Source organism: Oncorhynchus tshawytscha, linkage group LG17 (assembly GCF_018296145.1).
Source record: "Oncorhynchus tshawytscha isolate Ot180627B linkage group LG17, Otsh_v2.0, whole genome shotgun sequence".
NCBI classification, from domain to species: Eukaryota; Metazoa; Chordata; class Actinopteri; order Salmoniformes; family Salmonidae; genus Oncorhynchus; species Oncorhynchus tshawytscha.
The window spans coordinates 8,871,264-8,893,572 of record NC_056445.1 but is presented as its reverse complement, the minus strand read 5'-3'; the positions used below and the strand labels follow the sequence as shown (position 1 = coordinate 8,893,572).

At 44.8% G+C, this 22,309-nt stretch overlaps 2 protein-coding genes and 1 long non-coding RNA gene across 3 annotated transcripts in view; 2 read left to right on the top strand and 1 right to left on the bottom strand.

Annotated features, from left to right (window-relative positions):
- The window catches only part of LOC112217153, a 48,035-nt gene extending 32,062 nt beyond the window's left edge, over window positions 1-15,973 (top strand). The window contains exons 18-20 of the mRNA XM_024377441.2: window positions 12,690-12,890; window positions 14,792-14,900; window positions 15,701-15,973. Of these exons, the coding sequence (XP_024233209.2) occupies window positions 12,690-12,890; window positions 14,792-14,900; window positions 15,701-15,973 (583 nt within the window). The remainder of the gene's footprint in view (window positions 1-12,689; window positions 12,891-14,791; window positions 14,901-15,700) is intronic.
- Window positions 15,974-18,204: 2,231 nt separating this feature from the next.
- Window positions 18,205-22,309, top strand: part of LOC112216805 (putative helicase mov-10-B.1) — a 34,172-nt gene continuing 30,067 nt past the window's right edge. Inside the window, exon 1 of the mRNA XM_024376890.2 lies at window positions 18,205-18,461. Within this exon, the coding sequence (XP_024232658.2) occupies window positions 18,337-18,461 (125 nt within the window). The 5' untranslated portion in view covers window positions 18,205-18,336. The remainder of the gene's footprint in view (window positions 18,462-22,309) is intronic.
- LOC112216806 lies at window positions 19,842-21,616 on the bottom strand. Its single transcript, XR_002948399.2, has 2 exons — window positions 20,843-21,616; window positions 19,842-20,160 (listed from the first exon to the last, which is right to left on the bottom strand). It is a non-coding gene; the product is annotated as an uncharacterized LOC112216806 (long non-coding RNA).

Genomic DNA, 22,309 nt, shown 5'->3' with positions numbered 1-22,309 from the left:
GAAGATCAATAAAGCGAGATGAGGATACAGGGTTTCGCATTACATTTTTGACCTTACAAAAGAAACAAAAGTACAGGAATATCTGGACTGCTGGTCCAAATCGTTTGTCCTGCTGCACATACACTGCATGTGCGTGGTGCATCTCCCTTTGTAATCATTTACTTGAAAATAGTGTCAAGCGTGCCTTTTACGTTAGGGAGTGGAACGCTATATAATGTTATGTACCTTTAACTGAGAAGTGGCTTCAGTCTTGCCACTACCATAAAGGCCTGATTGGTGGTGCTGCAGAGACTGTTGTCCTGCTGGAAGGTTCTCCCATCGCCACAGAGGAACTCTGGAGCTCTGTCAGAGTAACCATTGGGTTCTTGGTCACCTTCCTGACCAAGGCCCTTCTCCCCCGATTGCTCAGTTTGGCCGAGCGGCCAGCTCTAGGAAGAGTCTTGTAAAAATCTCTTTAATTTTCTTCCATGTTGTTATAGTGTTCTTAACTATGAAGTCGTTAACGTTCTTAATTCTATCCTTTGAAAAAAAAAAACATTCTGGGGCTATGCATCTTCAATATGTACCTATTGTTCCTCTTTACTGAATTTAACAATATGTTGCAAGTAAAAGCCTTGGGTGGCGAGTTGATACATTTCTACATCTGGAAGGTTAAAACCACCCTTAGAATAAATAGGAAAGTTTTACATGTCCCTAAATCTATGAGTTTCATTTGCCCATATGAAGTTTGTTATGGCAGAGTATACTTTTTTAAAGAAAGTCTTCGGTGGGGTAATTGGTATTACTGAAAATAAATAGAAATGCTTTGGGAGCCATTCTAAGAGAGGTTTAATCTATCTGGAAGATTTACGGCAAGATAATTCAATTTCATAAGATCTGATTTCAGGTTGTTGAGTAATGTTTTTTGTCACTTAAGTATTACATATTTTTTGTTTTAATGTCACATGCAAAAAGCATTTCTTGCAAACTCAAAACCCCAAAATTTAAAAATCGATAACATATTGAGAAAAAAAAGAAAAAGAAATATGAACACAATAGAGCAAGCAAGCATCCTATATACAGGCCATTTTTTTTAAAGTCAGTACAAATGTGAAAATTATGTGTGAGTGAGAAAATCAAATCAAATTCTATTCGTCTCATGCGCTGAATAGAACAGGTGTATACCTTACAATGAAATGCTTACTTACGAGGCCCCAACCAACAATGCAGTTTAAAAAATACAGACATGAATAAGAGATAAAAGTAGCATGCAATTAAAAAGCAGCAGTAAAACAACAAAAGACAGATTATATACAGGGGGGTACCGGTACAAAGTCAATGTGCGGGGGTAGTTGAGGTAAATTAGTATGTACATGTAAGTAGAGTAATTGAAGTGACTATGCATAGATGACAACAGAGAGTAGAAGCAGTGTAAAGAGGGGGGCAATGCAAATAGTCTGGGTAGTCTTTTGATTAGATGTTCAGGAATCTTATGGCTTGGGGATAGAAGCTGTTTAGAAGCCTCTTGGACCTAGTAAACTTGGCGCTCTGGTACCGCTTGCCGTGCGGTAGCAGAGAGAAGTCTATGACTAGGGTGGCTGGAGTCTTTGACAATTTTAAGGGCTTCCTCTGACACCGCCTGGTATAGAGGTTCTGGGTGGCAGGAAGCTTGGCCCCATGTGATGTACTGGGCCGTTCGCACTACCCTCTGTAGTGCCTTGCAGTCAGAGGCCGAGCAGTTGCCATACCAGTATCTTGATGTGGCCCTCTTTGGGTATAGCGAATGCCTTCCCCCTCTTTCTCCCTCTTAAACCCAGGTTCTGTTCTCAGGTCGTAAATTCCTGGAGGAGACTCTCTCGGCCATGCGGTATAGAGAGGGTTCACAGAAAAAAGGAACTTCTTCTACCTCACAGAACTTGAGAACTGAACAATATCCATGTTTTGGAGAATGTGTAAACGGTCGGTGGAGAATCCAGCTACGAGTGGTCCATTTTGTTTAATGTTTGTGACCTCATGAGAGACAACACAGCCACATTACCATAACGCTGTTTATACAAGAGTTTCCGTTATGAGATTTGCATCTAATTATTGTATAAAATACATTTGTAAAGATGAAACTATTTGTGAAATTATGTAATGTGCTTTTAAACTGTTTATTGAAAGAGAATCCAATTCTCCAAGTTAACTAAGTCAATGGCCCGCCCCATGAGCACAGACATTGATCTGGCGTCATGGGACAGCCTTTTCTGCTGTTCCGAATATAACCCCCACCTGGAGAAGCCCCCTCCAGACCAAGCGTACCTCGCTTGAGGGCTAAGTTTGAGTAGAGACCATGCATTCCTCGGTTGTTAAATTCCTAACCAAACCACGTGGAGCATTGGCTACACTGGTGGAAATGGTTACACTCTGAGACTATCGATACCGACAGAATAAGAGGAAATCTTCTACACTAATTACTAGTCTGCAGCTAGAATTTATGTTGACCTGGAATGCGAAGACCGACAACCGCTGAAACATCTATTCTATAAGAACATTTCTGAAGTATCCATTCTAACCAAAGACTCCAGGGACGCAGAGAGAATCTCGGATGAACTTTCCAACAGAAAAGGACAAATTTCAAAAGAGATCACGATGACACACTGAACGTAAATATATGTATTGATTGCAATTATTCCCGAATGAGTGAGCGTTCATGTGCAAAGCGATTGGCATTTAAATTATAATAATTGTCAACTGTGTAGTGTCTTTTGTCTTTCACGCCCTTCTCAGTCCCTTTGTCTACCAAGCCGCCATATCGGTTTACCCCACTAGGGTACATCCCCTATAATTTTCTTGTAACCATATCTACATTGTTGTTAGTTTATGCATTTCTGTGATTATTTAGTTAGTAAATAAATGATTAAGACAATTGATGTATGGATGATTCATAGTGAAGGCTGGGTTCATGCAGATAACCAACAATTTAGGACGTTTGGAATGAGACTAACGCGAGGTAAATAATAAGTTATAGTAGGAAAATTATAACTTTGCAATCTGAATATTCCTTGGTGCCTCGACTTCCTAGTTAATTACATTTACATGATTAGTTTAATCACGTAATAATAATTACAGAGAATTGGATAAAATAACAGTCTTCACTTTAATGATGCCAAAGACACGACACCAGGCAGTGATGCAACCCGTCAGGATGCCCTCGACGGTGCAGCTGTAGAACCTTTTGAGGATCTGAGGACCCATGCCAAATATTTTCAGTCTCCTGAGGGGGAATAGGTTTTTTTGTGCCCTCTTCACGGCTGTCTTGGTGTGCTTGGACCATGTTATTTGTTGGTGATGTGGACACCAAGGAATTTGAAGCTCTCAACCTGCTCCACTGTAGCCCCTTCGATGAGAATGGGGGCGTGTTCTGTCCTCTTTTTCCTGTTGTCCAAAATCTCCTTTATCTTGATCATGTTGAGGGAGAGGTTGTTGTCCTGGCACCACATGGCCAGGTCTCTGACCTCCTCCCTATAGGCTGCCTCATTGTTGTCGGTGATCAGGCCTACCACTGTTTTGTCATCGGCGAATTGAATGATGGTGTTGGAGTTGTGTCTGGCCGTGCAGTAATGAATGAACAGGGAGTACAGGAGGGGACTGAGCACGCACCTCTGAGGGGCCCCCGTGTTGAGGATCAGCGTGGCGGATGTGTTGTTACCTACCCTCACTACCTGAAGGTGGCCCGTCAAGAAGTCAAGGATCCAGTTGCAGAGGGAGGTGTTTAGTCCCAGGGTCCTTAGCTTAGTGATGAGCTTTGAGGGCACTACGGAGTTGAAAGCTGAGCTGTGGTCAATTAATAGCATTCTCAAATAGGTGTTCCTTTTGTCCACGTGGGAAATGGCAGTGTGGAGTGCACTAGAGATTGCATCATCTGTGGATCTGTTGGTGCGGTATGCAAATTGGAGAGTGTCTAGGGTTACAGACATGAGTGCTACGGGTCGGTAGTCATTTAGGCAGGTTACCTTAGTGTTCTTGGGCACAGGCACAATGGTGGTCTGCTTAAAACATGTTGGTATTATAGACTCGGAGAGGGAGAGGTTGCCAGTTGGTCAGCACATGCTCTCAGTACACATCCTGGTAATCCATCTGGCCCTGCAGCCTTGTGAATGTTGACCTGTTTAAAGAATCAGAGCCGGTGTAGTACGATTCGATCTTAGTTCTGTATTGATGCTTTGCCTGTTTGATGTTTGGTCTGACGGCATAGCGCTATTTCTTATTAGCTTCCGGATTAGAGTCCCGCTCCTTGAAAGCGGCAGCTCTAGCCTTTAGCTCAGTGCGGATGCTGTCTGTATTCCATGGCTTCTGGTTGGGGTATATACTGTACGTACAGTCACTGTGGGGGCGACATCATCGATGAAGACAATGACTGATGTGGTGCACTCCTCAATGCCATCGGAGGAATTTCGGAACATATTCCAGTCTGTGCTTGCAAAACAGTCCTGTAGCTTAGCATCTGCTTCATCTACCCACTTTTTTATTGATCTAGTCACTGATGCTTCCTCCTTTCATTTTTACTTGTAAGCAGGAATCAGGAGGATATAATTATGGTCAGTCTCTGTGTGTGGAGTATAGGTGGTCCAGAGTTTTTTCCCCCTCTGGTTGCACATTTAACATGCTGATAGAATGTTAAAACAGATTTAAGTTCCCCTGCATTAAAGTCCCCGGCTACTAGGAGCGCAGCCTCTGGGTGAGCATTTTCTTGTTTGCTTATGGCTCATTCAATGCTGTCTTACCACCACAGTCAGAGGCTGGCACTATGTAAACAGCTTCGAAAAATACAGATGAAAACTCTAGGTAGATAGTGTGGTCTACAGCTTATCATGAGATACTCTACCTCAGGTGAGATATTGCTCGAGACTTCCTTAAATATCATGCACCAGCTGTTATTTACAAAAATTCATAGTCCGCTGCCCCTTGTCTTACCAGACGAAGCTGTTCTATCCTGCCGGTATAGCGTGTAACCAGCCAGCTGTATGTTGATAGTGTCGTCGTTCAGCTACGACTCCGTGAAGCATAAGATGTCATAGTTTTGAATGTCCCATTGGTAGTTTAATCTTCCGTGTAGCTCGTCGATTTTATTCTCCAAAGATTGCATGTTTGCTAGCAGAATGGAGGGAAGTGGGGGTTTATTCGATCGCCTATGAGTGAATTTGTGTGTGTGTATGTGTTGGAGTGAGTGTGTGTGAGTGTGTATGGCCCTGTGAGTGAGCATAGACAGTGCAAAAAATATATCTAAAAAAAGGTCAATAAAGACACAAGGAAAACTCAGATAGTCTGTGTAGCTATTTATCTGTCGTTTTGCTTGAGGATAGAAGCTATTCAAGAACCTGTTGGTGTCAGACTTGATGCACAAGTACCTCTTGGTGTGCGGCAGCCGAGAGAATAGTCTATGGCTTGGGTGGTTGGAGTCTTTAACGATTTTCTGGGCCTTTCTTTCACACCGCCTGATATAGAGGTCCTTGATGGCAGGGAGCTCGGGCCCAATGATGTACTGGGCTGTCCGCACAACCCTCTGTAGTGACATTTTTATATTTTTATTTTACCTTTATTTAACCAGGCAAGTCAGTTAAGAACAAATTCTTATTTTCAATGACGGCCTAGCAGTGGGTTAACTGCCTGTTCAGGGGCAGAATGACAGATTTGTAACTTTTCAGCTCGGGGTTTTGAACTTGCAACCTTCCGGTTACTAGTCCAACGCTCTAACCACTAGGCTACCCTGCCGCCCCGACATGTGATCAAGGGCAGTGCTATTGCCGTACCAATCAGTGATGCAGCCACTCAAGATGCTCTCAATGGTAAAGCTGTAGAACCTTGAGGATTTGAGGGCCCATGTTAAATTTGTTCAACCTCTTGAGAAGGAAGAGGCTCTGTTGCGCCTCTTCACTGTGTGTGTGTGTGTGTGTGTGTTTGGACTATTTGAAGTCTTTAGTCGTAATTTAAAGTATTGCTGTAGAGTTATTATTATTTTCCACGTTCATTTTATATTCTGAGGTTTTAGAGTATTCCGAAAATATTTTTAACAATGGGGCATTGAGTTTTCAATATTAGCCAGGTATATCAGGAGATCGTTGGCAAATAGGTTTAATTTGTATTCATGTTTACCAATACCCGTTAAGTTATGGATCTGTATCATTTTTGTCAGCAAGCAGGTAAATTCCCAGTGCAAACAGGCTGGGGATGCGAGAAGATTGAACTCTTTAGCCTGAATGCCAGGAAACCTGTCACCACACTACAATGAAGCATGGTGGTGGCAGGCATCATGCTGTGGGGATGTTATTCAGCGGCAGGGACTGGGAGACTAGTGAGGATCGAGGCAAAGATGACCGGTGCAGAGTACAGAGAGATCCTTGACGAAAATCTCCTCCAGAGGAGGACCTCAGACTGAGGCAAAGGTCCACCTTCCAACAGGACAACGACCCTAAGCACACAGCCAAGACAACGCAGGAGTGCCTTCGGGACAAGTCTTTGAATGTCCTCGAGTGGCCCAGCCAGAGCCCGGACTTGAACCCGATCAAACATCTCTGGAGAGACCTGAAAATAGCTGTGCTGCGACGCTCCCCATCCAACCTGACAGAGCTTGAGAAGATCTGCAGAGAAGAATGAGAGAAACTCCCCAAATACAGGTGTACCAAGCTTGTAGCATTATACCCAAGAAAACTCAAGACTGTAATCACTGCCAAAGGTGCTTCAACAAAGTACTGAGTAAAGGGTCTGAATTATTATGTAAATATGATATTTCAGTTGTTTGTTTTTTAATAAATGTCCTAAAATGTCTAAAAACCTGTTTTTGCATTGTCATTATGGCGGTAGTGTGTAGATTGAGGGGGGGGGGGGACTATTAAATCCATTTTAGAATAAGGCCGTAACAAAATATGGAAAGGGTCAAGGGGTCTGAATACTTTCAGAATGCACTATGCACTTTTTTCTTGAAACATTAATATCTTAACAGCCTTGTCGATAATAGACATGTTTGTGCAGTGGTGAACCTGCAGGCCTTCAGTGTGCGACAGGTTTGTGAATATGAAAGGAAAGCAACCGAAATACCAGCGCACTCATTTAGGAGAGTGCACTTTCTGTAAAACACAGAAGCACCAGTGGTGTAGAGGAGGGTATACGCAGGTATAAACCCTATACCCAGTGGGCATTGTGTATACTCGTCGCCAAACCCACTGGCTCCATGTCATCTACAAGACCCTGCTAGGTAAAGTCCCCCCTTATCTCAGCTCGCTGTTCACCATAGCATCTCCCACCTGTAGCACGCGCTCCAGCAGGTATATCTCTCTGGTCACCCCCAAAACCAATTCTTTCTTTGGCCGCCTCTCCTTCCAGTTCTCTGCTGCCAATGACTGGAACGAACTACAAAAATCTCTGAAACTGGAAACACTTATCTCCCTCACTAGCTTTAAGCACCAACTGTCAGAACAGCTCACAGATTACTGCACCTGTACATAGCCCACCTATAATTTAGCCCAAACAACTACCTCTTTCCCTACTGTATTTAATTAATTAATTAATTTTGCTCCTTTGCACCCCATTATTTTTATTTCTACTTTGCACATTCTTCCACTGCAAATCTACCATTCCAGTGTTTTACTTGCTATATTCTATTTACTTTGCCACCATGGCCTTTTTTTGCCTTTACCTCCCTTATCTCACCTCATTTACTCACATCGTATATAGACTTGTTTATACTGTATTATTGACTGTATGTTTGTTTTACTTCATGTGTAACTCTGTGTCGTTGTGTGTGTCGAACTGCTTTGCTTTATCTTGGCCAGGTCGCAATTGTAAATGAGAACTTGTTCTCAACTTGCCTACCTGGTTAAATAAAGGTGAAATAAAATTAATTAATTAATTACTTCTTAATCCCTACTGATGCATATCAAAGTAGTGAAGTGGAGGTATGCAACTAATTATGTAGTACACAGTGGTGGTCAGTGCCATTTAAAACAATTTTGTTTTCATGAGCATGGCCTTATTTCTATTACAACATATTGGATGACTCTCATTCATATTCCATTCACACAGTTCAATGTAACATCGATAGGTTTAGGCTTACTACATGATAAACATTTTCACTATACCCATCATGAGGTTGCTACAACCTAGCCTATGAATGAAAGTTTAAAATGTAGGTGCACATAGCTCGAGAGACACATTTGGAGGTGGCCGGCACCTGATACAGGGTGTAATCTTTAGTCCAACAGTTGCAAACGAGAGTTTCTATTGGACAAATTCAAGTATGTTTATGCACGTTTTGTACAGTCTGTAAGCAGTTACAACGGCAGGCCCCGGTAGCAATAAATTAGTAGAACCAGAAGCTTACCTTGACTTGGAAGAGTTCCAGTGTTGTGTTCGATAGTCATAGCCAGCTAGCTAACATAGCATCCCTCTGTTTGAGCAGGGTGTTTCAGTAGACTGAACTGAACTGTTCTGCCTTATTATTATTGGACCATGCTGGTCATTTATGAACATTTGAACATCTTGGCCATGTTCTGTTATAATCTCCACCCGGCACAGCCAGAAGAGGACTGGCCACCCTACATAGCCTGGTTCCTCTCTAGGTTTCTTCCTAGGTTTTGGCCTTTCTAGGGAGTTTTTCCTAGCCACCGTGCTTCTACACCTGCATTGCTTGCTGTTTGGGGTTTTAGGCTGGATTTCTGTACAGCACTTTGAGATATCAGCTGATGTACGAAGGGCTATATAAATACATTTGATTTGAACTAGCTAGCTGCATTTGCTAGCTAAGTGAAACTGAAACTGGGAGAAAAAAATCTCTATTTCTCTTGCTTCTCCATTTTGTAAGAAATTAAATTTGTTCAAAACTATTGTCTTTCTGAGTCAACTACTCACCACATTTTATGCACTGCAGTGCTTGCTAGCTGTAGCTTATGCTTTCAGTACTAAACTCATTCTCTTATCCTTTGATTAGACGGAGAGCATGTCAGTTCATGCAGCAAGAGCTTTGATACGTTGGAGGACGTCCTCCGGAAGATGTCATAATTACTGTGCAAGTCTACGAAAGGGGGTGAGAACCATGAGCCTCCTAGGTTTTGTATTGAAGTCATTGTACTCAGAGGAGGACGGAAGCTAGCTGTCTTCCGGCTACACCATGGTGCTACCCTACAGAGTGCTGTGGAGGCTATTGTAGACCTTCTTTGCAAAATAGTGTCTTTTAAATCAATTATTTTGGGCCGTGGTTATATTTAATATCTAAAAAGGGTCACTAAAAATGTTTAAAATGTATTTATGAAATTCACTGGAGGATGATGGTCCTCCTCTTCCTCTGATGAGCCTTCACTGGTAGTACAATAGAGAAAACATGCAAATTAGCCTACACAATCACAAAGCACGTGAAATACACTGAACAAAAATATAAACGCAACATGCAACAATATAAGATTTTACTGAGTTACAGTTCAAATAAGGAAATCAGTCAATTGAAGTAAATTAATTAGGCCTTAAATCTATGGGTTTCACATAACTGGGAATACATATGTGCATATTTTGGTCACAGATAGTTTAAAAATAAGGTAGAGGCGTGGGTCAGAAAACCAGTCAGTATCTGGTGTGAAAGACTCCTTCGCATAGAGATGATCAGGCTGTTGATTGTGGCCTGTAGAATGTTGTCCCACTCCTCTTCAATGGCTGTGCGAAGTTGCTGGATATTGGTGGGAACTGGAACATGCTGTCGTACATGTCAATCCAGAGCATTCCACACATGCTTAATGGGTGACATGTTTGAGTATGAAGGCCACGGAAGAACTTGGACATTTTCAGTTTCCAGGAATTGTGTACAGATCCTTGCGACATGGAGCCCTGCATTATCATGCTGAAACATTAGGTAATGGCGGTGAATGAATGGCTGCTATCTCTGTGGATTCAAATTACCATCGATAAAATGCAATTGTGGTCGTTGTCCCTAAACTTATGCCTGCCCATACCATAACCCCACTGCCACCATGGGGCACTTTGTTCACAACGTTGACATCAGCAAACCGTTCGCCCACACGACGCCATACATGTGGTCTGCAGTTGTGAGGCCGGTTGGACGTACTGACAAATTCTCTAAAATGCTGTTGGAGGAGGCTTATAGTAGAGAAATTAACATTAAATTATCTGGTTAACAACTCTGGTAGACATTCCTGCAGTCACCATGCATGCTTCCTAAAAACCAAACCAAATTAAGAAAACAAAACAAAAAAATATATATATCAAATCAAATGTATTTATATAGCCCTTTGTACATCAGCTGATATCTCAAAGTGCTGTACAGAAACCCAGCCTAAAACCCCAAACAGCAAGCAATGCAGGTGTAGAAAAACCTAGGAAGAAACCTAGAGAGGAACCAGGCTATGAGGGGTGGCCAGTCCTCTTCTGGCTGTGCCGGCTGAAGATTATAACAGAACATGGCCAATATGTTCAAATGTTCATAAATGACCAGCATGGTCAAATGATAATAATCACAGTAGTTGTCGAGGGTGCAGCAAGTCAGCACCTCAGGAGTAAATGTCAGTTGGCTTTTCATAGCCGATCATTAAGAGTATCTCTACCACTCCTGTTGTCTCTAGAGAGTTTAAAACAGCATGTCTGGGACAGGTAGCACGTCCGGTGAACAGGCATAGCCGCAGGCATAATATTTGATACTAGAGCAGCAGCACGGCCAGGTGGACTGGGAACAGCAAGGAGTCCTCATGCCAGGTAGTCCTGAGGCATGGTCCTAGGGCTCAGGTCCTCCGAGAGAGAAAGAAAGAGAGAAAGAGAGAATTAGAGAGAGCATACTTAAATTCACATAGGACACCGGATAAGACAGGAGAAGTACTCCAGATATAACAAACTGACCCTAGCCCCCCGACACAAACTACTGCAGCATAAATACTGGAGGCTGAAATAAAATAAAATAAAAAACTAAGTAACTCTGCCAGGGTGTCTCTTTTGGGTCACTTTTGCCGGTCCCAAGCCCGGATAAGGGAGGAGGGTTGGAATTGTGACACAAAAAAAAACAAGAATCAACAGAAGAAAGTTCATTTGTAGTTCTAAACTAATTTTGGGTGTTTTTTACTCACTTTTTGTCTCTCCCACGACATTATTCCTCTCTCCTACAGCTTCCATCACAATTACATGCACATGGCCATTTAGCGACTTCTAGGACAGCCAATAGCTACTTTCCTTACTGAGGATGTCACGACTTTCGCCGAAGTCAGTCCATCTCCTTGTTCGGGTGGTGTTCAGCGGTCGACGTCACCGACCTTCTTGCCATCATTGATCCATTTTTCATTTTCCATTGGTTTTGTCTTGTCTTCCATCACACCTGGTTCCAATCCCATCAATTACATGTTGTGTATTTAACCCTCTGTTTCCCCTCATGTCCTTGTCGGAGATTATTTGTTTTATGTAGGTGTTTATTGTTAATTCTGGTGTGCGACAGGTTTTGCACCCTCTATTTGTTATTTTGTATACTTTAGTTTTCGGAGGTTTTGATGTTTATTAAACAGCTCCGTTTTTACCAAGTTCATTCTCCTGCGCCTGACTTCCCTGCCACCAACACGCACCATATTACAGAATCTCCGACCATACTATGGAGTCAGCAGGAGGAAGGTACCCCAGCCATTGAGGTGGAGGAGCGCATCCAGGAGCATGCAGTTATGCTTCACCATCATTTTTGTGTGTTGTTTTTTATTTTTATTTGACCCCCTTTTTTCTCCCCAATTTCGTGGTATCCAATTGTTAATAGCTACTATCTTGTCTCATCGCTACAACTCCCGTACGGGCTCGGGAGAGACGAAGGTCGAAAGTCATGCGTCCTCCGAAACGCAACCCAACCAAGCTGCACTGCTTCTTGACACAGCGCGCATCCAACCCGGAAGCCAGCTGCACCAATGTGTCGGAGGAAACACCGTGCACCTGGCGACCTTGGTTAGGGCGCACTGCGCCCGGCCCGCCACAGGGGTCGCTGGTGCGTGATGAGACAAGGATGTCCCTATCGGCCAAACCCTCCCTAACCCGGACGATGCTAGGCCAATTGTGCGTCGCCCCACGGACCTCCTGGTCACGGCCGGTTGCGACAGAGCCTGGGTGCGAACCCAGAGTCTCTGGTTGCACAGCTAGCGCTGCAGTGCAGTGCCCTTAACCACTGCTCCACCCGGGAGACATGCTTCACCATCTTGGCGTTGCCATGGGTTGTGTTGTCCAGACGATGGACCACTGGGAGAGACAGGGAGTTCTTCCAGCGCCTCCACCAGCACAACCGGGGTCTCTCTTGAGCGCCACTTCCCCGCCTGAACTCCGTGGGATCCTTCCGTCAATGCCCCAGGAGTATGACAGGAGGGCTTCGAACCGCCAGGGTTTTTTACTGCCATTAAGCCTATGTCTGGCCACTGTCCACCCGGCTCCATCGGATCGTGAGAGGGTGTGTGCCCTCGTCTCGTGCCTCACCGGGAGAGCCCTGGAGTGGGCCAACGCCGTATGGAGAGAAGGAGATGCGGTTTGAGTTTGAGGAGTTCACCTGCCGTTTCCGGGCAGTCTTCGACCACCGCCCGATGGTAGAGTGGCGGGTGAGCGCCCCTACCATCTGAGGCAGGAGACGAGGAGCGCCCAGGAGTTCGTCCTGGAGTTAGGACCCTGGCTGCTGGTGCGGGATGGAACGACAGGGCCCTGATCGACCATTATCGTTGCAGTCTGCGCAAGGACGTCCGTCGGGAGCTGGTCTGCAGAGACACCAACCTCACTTTCGACCAGCTGGAGGACCTGTCTATCCGGCTGGACAACCTGCTGGCTACTCGTGGATGTCCAGATCAGGGTCTGGTGGTTCCATCCTCCCACAACCCCTCTCCAATACCTATGGAGCTGGGAGGGGCGGTGCGGAGGGGGACCGGAGGGTGTTCCCGCTCGTGCACCATCTGTGGCCGCAGAGGTCACACTGCCGGTCGGTTCCGGGTTGGTTCCTCTGGGAATTGAGGCAGCAGGCAGGGCGCTCTGGCGTCACCCCAGGTGAGCCAGCACCATTCTCTCCCGGAGCCCTCTGTTGCACATATTCCTGAGTTCTCTCCAAATTCCCAGCATTAGCCACTTGTAGATTCAGGCGCGGCTGTGAATTTCCTTGATAGAGCGTTAGCTCATAGTTTAGGGACCCCCATTTTTCTCATGGATGTGCCCTTCCCCGTTCACGCCTATGATAGTCGACCATTAGGGTCAGTGAAAATTAGGGAGGTCACCGCGCCGTTGGGTATGGTGACGCAGGGGGGGGGGTCATATGGAGAGAATTAGTCTCTTCCTCATTGACTCTCCTGCGTTTCCCGTGATGCTGGGCCTACCCTGGTTAGCTTTTCATAACCCCATTGTTTCTTGGACACAGAGGGCTCTCACGGGGTGGTCGCGAGAGTGCTCAGGTAGGTGTTTAGGGGTTTCCGTTGGTGTTACAACGGTGGAGAGTCCAGACCAGGTCTACACCGTGCGCATTTCCCCTGAATATGCCGATTTGGCTCTCACCTTCTCTAAAAAGAAGGCGTATCAATTACCACCTCATCGACGGGGTGATTGTGTGACAGACCTCCTGGTAGATGCTGCACTTCCCAGAAGTCACGTGTATCCCCTCTCACAGCCGGAGATGGAGGCTATGGAAACATATGTCTCCGAATCGCTGCGTCAGGGGTACATTCGGTCCTCCACTTCACCCGCCTCCTCGAGTTTCTTTTTTGTGAAGAAGGAGGATGGGGGTCTGCGCCCGTGTATTGACTATCGGCATCTGAATCAGATCACGGTGAGGTATAGTTACCCCCTACCGCTCATAGCTACAGCAATAGAGTCAATGCACGGGGCACGCATCTTCACCAAACTAGATCTCAGGAGCGCTTACAACCTGGTGCGTATCCGAGAGGGAGACGAGTGGAAGACGGCTTCCAGTAGCACCTCTGGGCACTATGAGTACCTTATCATGCCGTACGGGTTGATGAATGCGCCCTCAGTCTTCCAAGCCTTTGTATACGAGATTTTCAGGTACCTGCACGGGCAGGTGTAGTGGTGTATATTGATGAGATTTTGATATACTCCACTACACGCGCTGAGCATGTGTCCCTGGTGTGCAGTGCTTGGTCGCCGGTTGGAGCATGACCTGTAAGTCAAGGCTGAGAAGCGCCTGTTCTTCCAACAGTCCGTCTCCTTCCTAGGCTACCGCATTTCCACCTCAGGGGTGGAGATGGAGAGTGACCGCATTGCAGCTGTGCGTAATTGGCCGACTCCCACCACGGTAAAGGAGGTGCAGCGGTTCTTAGGGTTTGCCAACTACTACCGGAGGTTTATTCGGGGTTTTGGTCAGGTGGCAGCTCCCATTACCTCACTGCTGAAGGGGGGCCCAGTGCGCTTGCAGTGGTCAGCTGAGGCGGACAGGGCTTTTAGTCACCTAAGGGCTCTGTTTACCTCGGCTCCCGTGCTGGCCCATCCAGATCCCTCTTTGACGTTCATAGTGGAGGTGGACGCGTCCGAGGCTGGGGTAGGAGCAGTGCTCTCTCAGTGCTCGGGTACGCCACCGAAGCTCCGCTTCTATGCCTTCTTATCGAAGAAGCTCAGCCCGGTGGAGCGAAACTATGATGTAAGGGACCGGGAGCTGTTGGCTGTCGTCAAGGCCTTGAATGCGTGGAGACATTGGCTTGAGGGGGCTAAACACCCTTTTCTCGTCTGGACTGACCACCGTAATCTGGAGTACATCTGGGCTGCAAGGAGACTGAACCCTCGCAAGGGGGGCCATGTTTTTCACCCGTTTTGTATTTACCCTTTCATACAGACCAGGCTCTCAGAACTCTAAGGCAGATGCATTGTCCTGGCTGTATGATACAGAGGAGCAGCCCATGGATCCCTCTCCCATCTTCCCGGCCTCTTGCCTGGTGGCACCGGTAGTGTGGGAGCTGGACGCGGACATTGAGCAGGCGTTGCGTACCGGGCCCGCTCCCCTTCAATGTCCGGCTGGGCGTCTGTACGTTCCGTCTGCTGTCCGCGACCGGCTAATCTATTTGGCCCATACGTCATCCTCCTCTGATCATCCTGGTATCGGTCGGACGGTGCGCTGTCTTAGTGAGAAGTACAAGTGGCCCACTTTACCTAAGGATGTGAGGGTTTATGTTACCTCCTGCTCGGTGTGTGCCCAGTGCAAGGCTCCTAGACACCTACCCAGAGGTAAGTTACAACCTTTACCCGTTCCACAACGGCCATGGTCGCATCTGTCAGTGAATTTCCTGACTGATCTTCCTCCTTCACAAGGTAACGCCACAATCCTGGTCGTTGTGGATCGTTTCTCTAAGTCCTGCCGTCTCCTCCCTCTGCCCGGTCTCCCTACGGCCCTACAGACTGCGGAGGCCTTGTTTACAGAAGTCTTCCGGCACTACGGGGTGACTGAGGATATAGTGTCTGATCGAGGTCCCCAGTTCACTTCAAGGGTCTGGAAGGCGTTCATGGAACGTCTGGGGATCTCAGTTAGCCTTACCTCAGGTTTTCACCCCGAGAGTAACGGGCAGTTTGAGAGCGTAAACCAGGATGTGGGTAGGTTTCTGAGGTTTGCCAGGACCTGCCGGGGGAGTGGGCAGCGTTCGTGCCCTGGGCAGAGATGGCCCAGAACTCGCTCTGCCACTCCTCCACTAACCTCAGCCCCTTTCAATGTGTATTGGGGTATCAGCCGGTTCTGGCTCCTTGGCAACAGAATCAGACCGAGGCTCCTGCGATGGACGACTGGTTCAGGCGCACCGAGGAGACATGGGACCCTGCTCATGTCCATCTTCAGCGCGCCGTGCTGCACCAGAAAGTGGGCACAGACCGTCACCGCAGTGAGGCCCCGGTGTTCACACCAGGGGATCGGGTCTGGCTCTCGACCCGAAACCTGCCCCTTCTCCTGCCTTGCCAGAAGCTGGGTCTGCGCTTTGTGGGGCCATTTAAAGTCCTGAGGAGAGTGAACGGGGTATGTTATAGGTTATAGCTTCCCCCCAATTACCTTATTAACTCCTCGTTCCAAGTGTCTCTCCTCAGGCCGGTGGTGGCTGGCCCGCTCCAGGAGTCTGAGGTGCGGGAGGTTCCTCCGCCCCCTCTGGACATCGAAGGGCCCTGGCGTACTCCGTTCGTTCCATACTGGATTCGAGACGTCAAGCGAGGGGCCTTTAGTACCTCGTGGACTGGGAGGGGTATGGTCCGGAGGAGAGATGCTGGGTTCCGGTGGAGGACATGTTGGATCCTTCTATGCTGCGAGATTTCCACCGTCTCCATCCGTTTCGCCCACCGGGTCGTCCCCAAGGTCGGTGCCCTCGCACCGCTGGAGATGCGCGTCAAAGGGGGGTACTGTCATGACTTCCGTCAAAGTCGATCCCTCTCCTTGTTCGGGCGGTGTTCGGTGGTCGCCGTCACCGACCTTCTAGCCATCATTGATCCATTTTTCATTGGTTTTGTCTTGTCTTCCTACACACCTGGTTCCAATCCCATTAATTAACTGTTGTGTATTTAACCCTGTTTCCCCTCATGTCCTTGTCGGAGATTGTTTGTTGTATGTAGGTGTTTATTGTTAATTCTGGTGTGCGATGGGTTTTGCACCCTCTATTTGTTATTTTGTATACTTTGGTTTTCGGAGGTTTGGATGTTTATTAAACAGCTCCGTTTTTACCAAGTTCATTCTCCTGCGCCTGACTTCCCTGCCACCAGCACGCACCACATTACAGAGGAGTTGGCAACACTGATGTGTTTTCAGCCACCGGTAGCTTGTTGGGTGCTTTATATGCGCTACAGTCAATTATGAGTGCATGTATACTTATATTAAATATAAATCAGTGTATACCAGTGTTTAAGCCTACGCAAGGTCAATGAGGACCAGCCAGCAGCGCTGTAGAGATCACAATGATTCGTTAGACGTTTTTGATTTGTAATGAACCTGAGGGCTGCATGATACACTGAATCAAGTGCTCTCAGGGTAGTGATTGAGGCCTGCATATATCACTAAAATCTAAAACCGCCAGTAATGTACATCGTACCAGCTCCTTCCTGGCCTCAAAAGAAAAACAAGCCTTATGCCAGTAATAAAAACCTATTCTCAGCTTGAGCTTCCTTATCAAGTTCTCTACATGCACAGTGAAGCTCAGCTTGTCATCAACCCACACACCCAAATATTTGTACACTTTAACATGCTCTATAGTATGTCCAGCCAATGTAGCAATGATATGATTAGTAACACGCCTGGCATTTTAAAATACCATGCATTTTGTTTTACCTGAATTTAGAACCAGCTTTAAAATCATACAGATTCTGTTGTATGGTGTTAAATACTCTTTGGGCAGATGAAGAGGTCCCAATGAACGTCCCAAGGGAATACGGGTACATCCTTGTATACCATTAATTATGTTAGCAAATTTTGTGAACAAAAACAGTTTAGAACTCACACAATATATAAACCTGCGTAATTCCCAAACATTCCAATTTATGAAAACGTGAAAATGACCGTATCTATGTGGTCGCTTGTTAGAAAAATCTCTAAAACGTATAATTCTTCCTGGGGTGTAACGTTATATGAACAGATTTTACAAAGATTTCGTGTTGCTAAAATTGTTATTCAGTTCCACTATAAATGCAACAATGTTTCACACATATGTTATTTTCAAAGAGATTGCTAACAGCAAGCACACTGCCATAAAAAAAAAAAACTTCCACTCACCAGGTGATGATCATTTGAAAGTTAACTTCTTTTTGAAAGATAAATTATAGAAAAGGGAGAAGCTAACAAATGAGCAACAACATCCTCTTTGATAACACCTGCTGCAGGGCCGCAAACTAGCCCACAACGAAAGCTAGCTAGACCGTGGAGAAACTATTGCTCACTATTGCGCAGTGAGCTGTTGGAGTTCAAGAAGGCAGAAGCACAGCTAGAACAATGAGGTTACCAGGTTTATTTGCCATTGAATAATATGCATTATTAGAGTTTAACCTGTAGTTGTTGGCTCTCTTCAAAAGTAAAATATCATATTTCAGCTGAAGTTCAGATATTTTTGGTTCTTTAACTTGTAAAGATTTTTATGGGCTTTTCCTAAAATAGTGATTTATTTGTCTTTTCCCTTCATTTTTAACTTTTGCAGAGTATGATATTAGTATTCCCCTATTAGGTGTAACCTTGTAAAGTTGTAAATATCTTTGATAGGAAACTCCCCGCCCCCGAGTAGTGATGTGTCCGGTTTCGTTTCTTCAGTCTGACAGGATTTCCGCAGATCCTCCATGATCACATATGTTTTCCACACAATGAAACTCAAATAGCTATATTTTCTCAAAGTAGCCTATTTCACCAGCTGCTCACAATCGGATATCACCATGAATTTAAGAACGCGTTGCCAAATTGGACTGGATTTTTATGAATTCTTGAATGAAACAAATCGCGCATCAACCAAACTTAAAAGTGACCTCCGAGACATCTACAACTCAGAGTTTCGAAACAGGTAAACTTATCTTCATCGATGATTTGTTCAAACTTGGGAGACTTGTTGACAACTCCCTTTGTGCACCTTCTGTGACTTCTAGTAAGATTTTAACCCCCAACATTTCTCGAAATGTTCACCATTGTAAAGCCCTAGTTTGGCTATTGTTTCTAGAATACCTTTTTTGGAACGTAAACCATAAACGAATTTTGAACGCGCAGCCCCCTATAACTCAACATGTCTAGTGCATGTTACAGGAAGAAAAGTAAACAAAGTCTACTTATAAAGACGTAAAAACAGGGTTACATGTAGCCTATAGTTAGTGTATGGCGATGTCAGATGCAGAACTAGCAGACCAGATACTTCAGAGGACGTGGCTACTTAGCCTGGATAGTGGCGAGAAGCAACGGGCCTTGTGCATCGGACACTAGCCTCATTGTATGACAGGAAGAGACGGCGGGACAACTTTTTTTCACAGGGGTGTTGGGGGGGAGAAACACGTAAACCACATTAATTTCCGAAATGTAATAGGCTATTTAAATCAACTTGTCTAGTCAGATAAGCTGCAGGCCTAGCATACGCCTCTCTTCTGTCAACTTGCACTAGAAGAGACATGACAATGCATACATAAGAAATAATGCAACCAGCTAGTTGACATCTGTAAAGTTCTTTCATAGTTGATCCTCTCGACGGCACCGGGGAGAACGCAATAGCCTAAATATTCTTCCCTTGCAAACATGTTGAGATTAAAAGCAGTTAAAACAAAAATGTTTCTGATAAGAATGAACTTCGTCATTGATGCATATTCTACGTGGTTAAAACAGTGAGCTGTTATGTAAATGTTCGACCACAATAACACACCCATATTTGCATTTGTTTGAGGTACAGAAATAAATAAACTTAATGTATTTCTCCACTCCTTTTCCCCAGAGAAAATAACATTTGGTGTATCATTGTACTGCAAGAAATACTTAATTCTGCAGGAGTTAATTTCATATTAGGCTACAAGTGAGATGTTACAGGCCTGTTTGTTTCCAGATTTCAGTTAGTACTTCATTTAACCCATCTCAAGTTCAAAGTGATCATTTTAGTAATCTCGTTTCCGCTCTCTCGTTGGTTGGCAAAGTAAACATATGTGAATTCTTCATCTTTCACAATAAACAAGTAATTCACAATACGCAAAGTAGGCAATGTAATAACGACATTAGTCTGTCATATTTAAGTGGGCATAGTAAAACCTAACGTTTGTTCTGAACATACAGGATACTTTAGCACAATTAAATAGTAGCCATACATTCAGTAATGGCAGTGTAGTACAATTCAAGGAATACTTGTACATTGGTGCAATAGAAGCAGTGTTGTGGGTGTAGAGAAGTGCAAGGAGACCTTGTGACAATGACATGGAGGGATCAGATACTTTATTGTACATTAGAACAGAAATGTGCCTTCTGGTTTTCCCAACACCCTGCAGTGCAGCACCCCTCCATCCTGGGGCTCTGCACTGCTGTTGACTCAACTTGTGTGTATTTGTGTGTGTTGGGAAAGGGAGAAGACATTTTCCATTCCCACCAATGGATTATAAAGTTGTATTACATTCTATGGAGTCATCCACATCTTTATCCAGCATATTGTCCATCTAGAGAGGGATAGACAGGCCTGACAACACAAGCTGACTCTGTAGTCCAACCTAGGAAAAATGTCTGCCATCAAGCATCATTGTCTGGGGGGAAAAAAGGACAACACATTCAACTCCTCTCCAGTCATTTGTTTATCAGCACAATGTTGATGGGACATTTCAATTTGATTATAACCCACAAACACCCGAGATGAATTGCTAGCCTAGGCAGCACCTAATAAATTATCTAAGCCAAATCGTCCAAGTCATTCGTCCTCATCAATATAATACTAGACAGAGATGCATGCCACTTTCATACATTAGGCTTATGATTGGTTGGCATTTCGGTAGGCTAGCTAGCTAGATACAGTATCTAACGTTAAGCCTTATAAAATGTAGCTAGTCCTCTCCTTAGTTATTTAGCTAACGTTCGCTAGCTAGCTAGGGTCCATTACAGGGTTAACTGGGCAAGCAGCTATGGTAACTTACCAACAATGCATGGCTGTAGCTATTGTGTCTCTCAGAATTAGTTATTCAAGTTAGCGAGCTAGTATAATTTGCTTGTCAAAAGTTGCGACCGCAAAAGTTGCGACCTAACGGTAGCTAGATAGTTCCCTTATATTACTGGCAAGCTAGATGTTAATGCAACGGGTCACAATCAGATTTTTTTCCTGTTGCAAAGTTAGCTTTTTGGCATAGACAGCCATTGCATGGCCTCCAGACACTGAGTGGAACAAATATATAGCTAGCTAGCAGATTAGCTAGACAAATAACACAATCATGTTACCTGAAGTAAAATGCAGCTGATCCATGCACGACGTTATATTTCGACAAACCCCAACAACAACAGACTATGGAACGCCGTTTAGGTCTTTGCTTGTCAAAAAGATGCAACAATATTCGACACGTCAAATAACACAATTATATTATAGATTGTTGTGTGTGCTGCATTTGCACGTGCAAGCCAACCGCCACCAAACAAACCGGATTTAAAAAAAAAAAAAGGCAAATATCTTTGACGTTATTAGCAACTTTTGGGGTTGCTAGCACCAAATTGCAACCAGCCTGAAAACAATTACCAGTAGAAACTGCAGTCATTTTCAATATTCTTAGCAATTATTTAGGAATCCTTGTGAGTAAGTATTCACTAGGTAGCCACTTGTTTGTTCGCCTATTGGAATTGAACTTCAGTTCACGAAGGAAAAAACCGAGCTATCCAGCTACTTAACCCTGTTTCCCAAAGCTAAAGTTATAAGCAGCCACCTAGCTTCGTCTGGCTAGTGGGGCCTGATCCGACCGGGGTATGTGTTGTGAAGTTAGCCACAAGAGTGGAATTTGCGATTCGCCTTCAAATTAAAAGTCCCTTGTTGAAAGACGCAGAAGGTTACAATTGGTGGAATCATGCTATATTTAGACTAGTTAATGTTGAACAGGGTTCGATTGGGGATCACTGAAATGGGGTATCAGTCTACTCAGTACCAAAGTACTTTTTTCCCAAAGTTCTCAGACTCTCAAACATCCACGTTTTATTTTTTTAATTTTTTTTATTTCACCTTTATTTAACCAGGTAGGCCAGTTGAGAACAAGTTCTCATTTGCAACTGCGACCTGGCCAAGATAAAGCATAGCAGTGTGAGCAGACAACACAGAGTTACACATGGAATAAACAATTAACAAGTCAATAACACAGTAGAAAACAAAGGGGGGAGTCTATATACAATGTGTGCAAAAGGCATGAGGAGGTAGGCGAATAATTACAATTTTGCAGATTAACACTGGAGTGATAAATGATCAGATGGTCATGTACAGGTAGAGATATTGGTGTGCAAAAGAGCAAGTAAATAAATAAAAACAGTATGGGGATGAGGTAGGTGAAAATGGGTGGGCTATTTACCAATAGACTATGTACAGCAGCAGCGATCGGTTAGCTGCTCAGATAGCTGATGTTTGAAGTTGGTGAGGGAGATAAAAGTCTCCAACTTCAGCGATTTTTGCAATTCGTTGCATTCCCTCTGGAGTAGTGTTCAATACACATTGTTGGTTGATTGGTACAATACATGTGGCTCAATTCACAGTGGTTTCAGAATCCCGCAGAGCTAAGGTTCTCTGGGTATCACTGAGTAGACTGATACCCCATGTCATTGATCCACAATTCATAGGTAAGGCTGTACAGTGAAATAAGTTTGACCCCCGATGCAATTCTAAGTATTTTCTGCGATTGGGTGTGATTTCAACAGATTTTTGTCAAAATAACA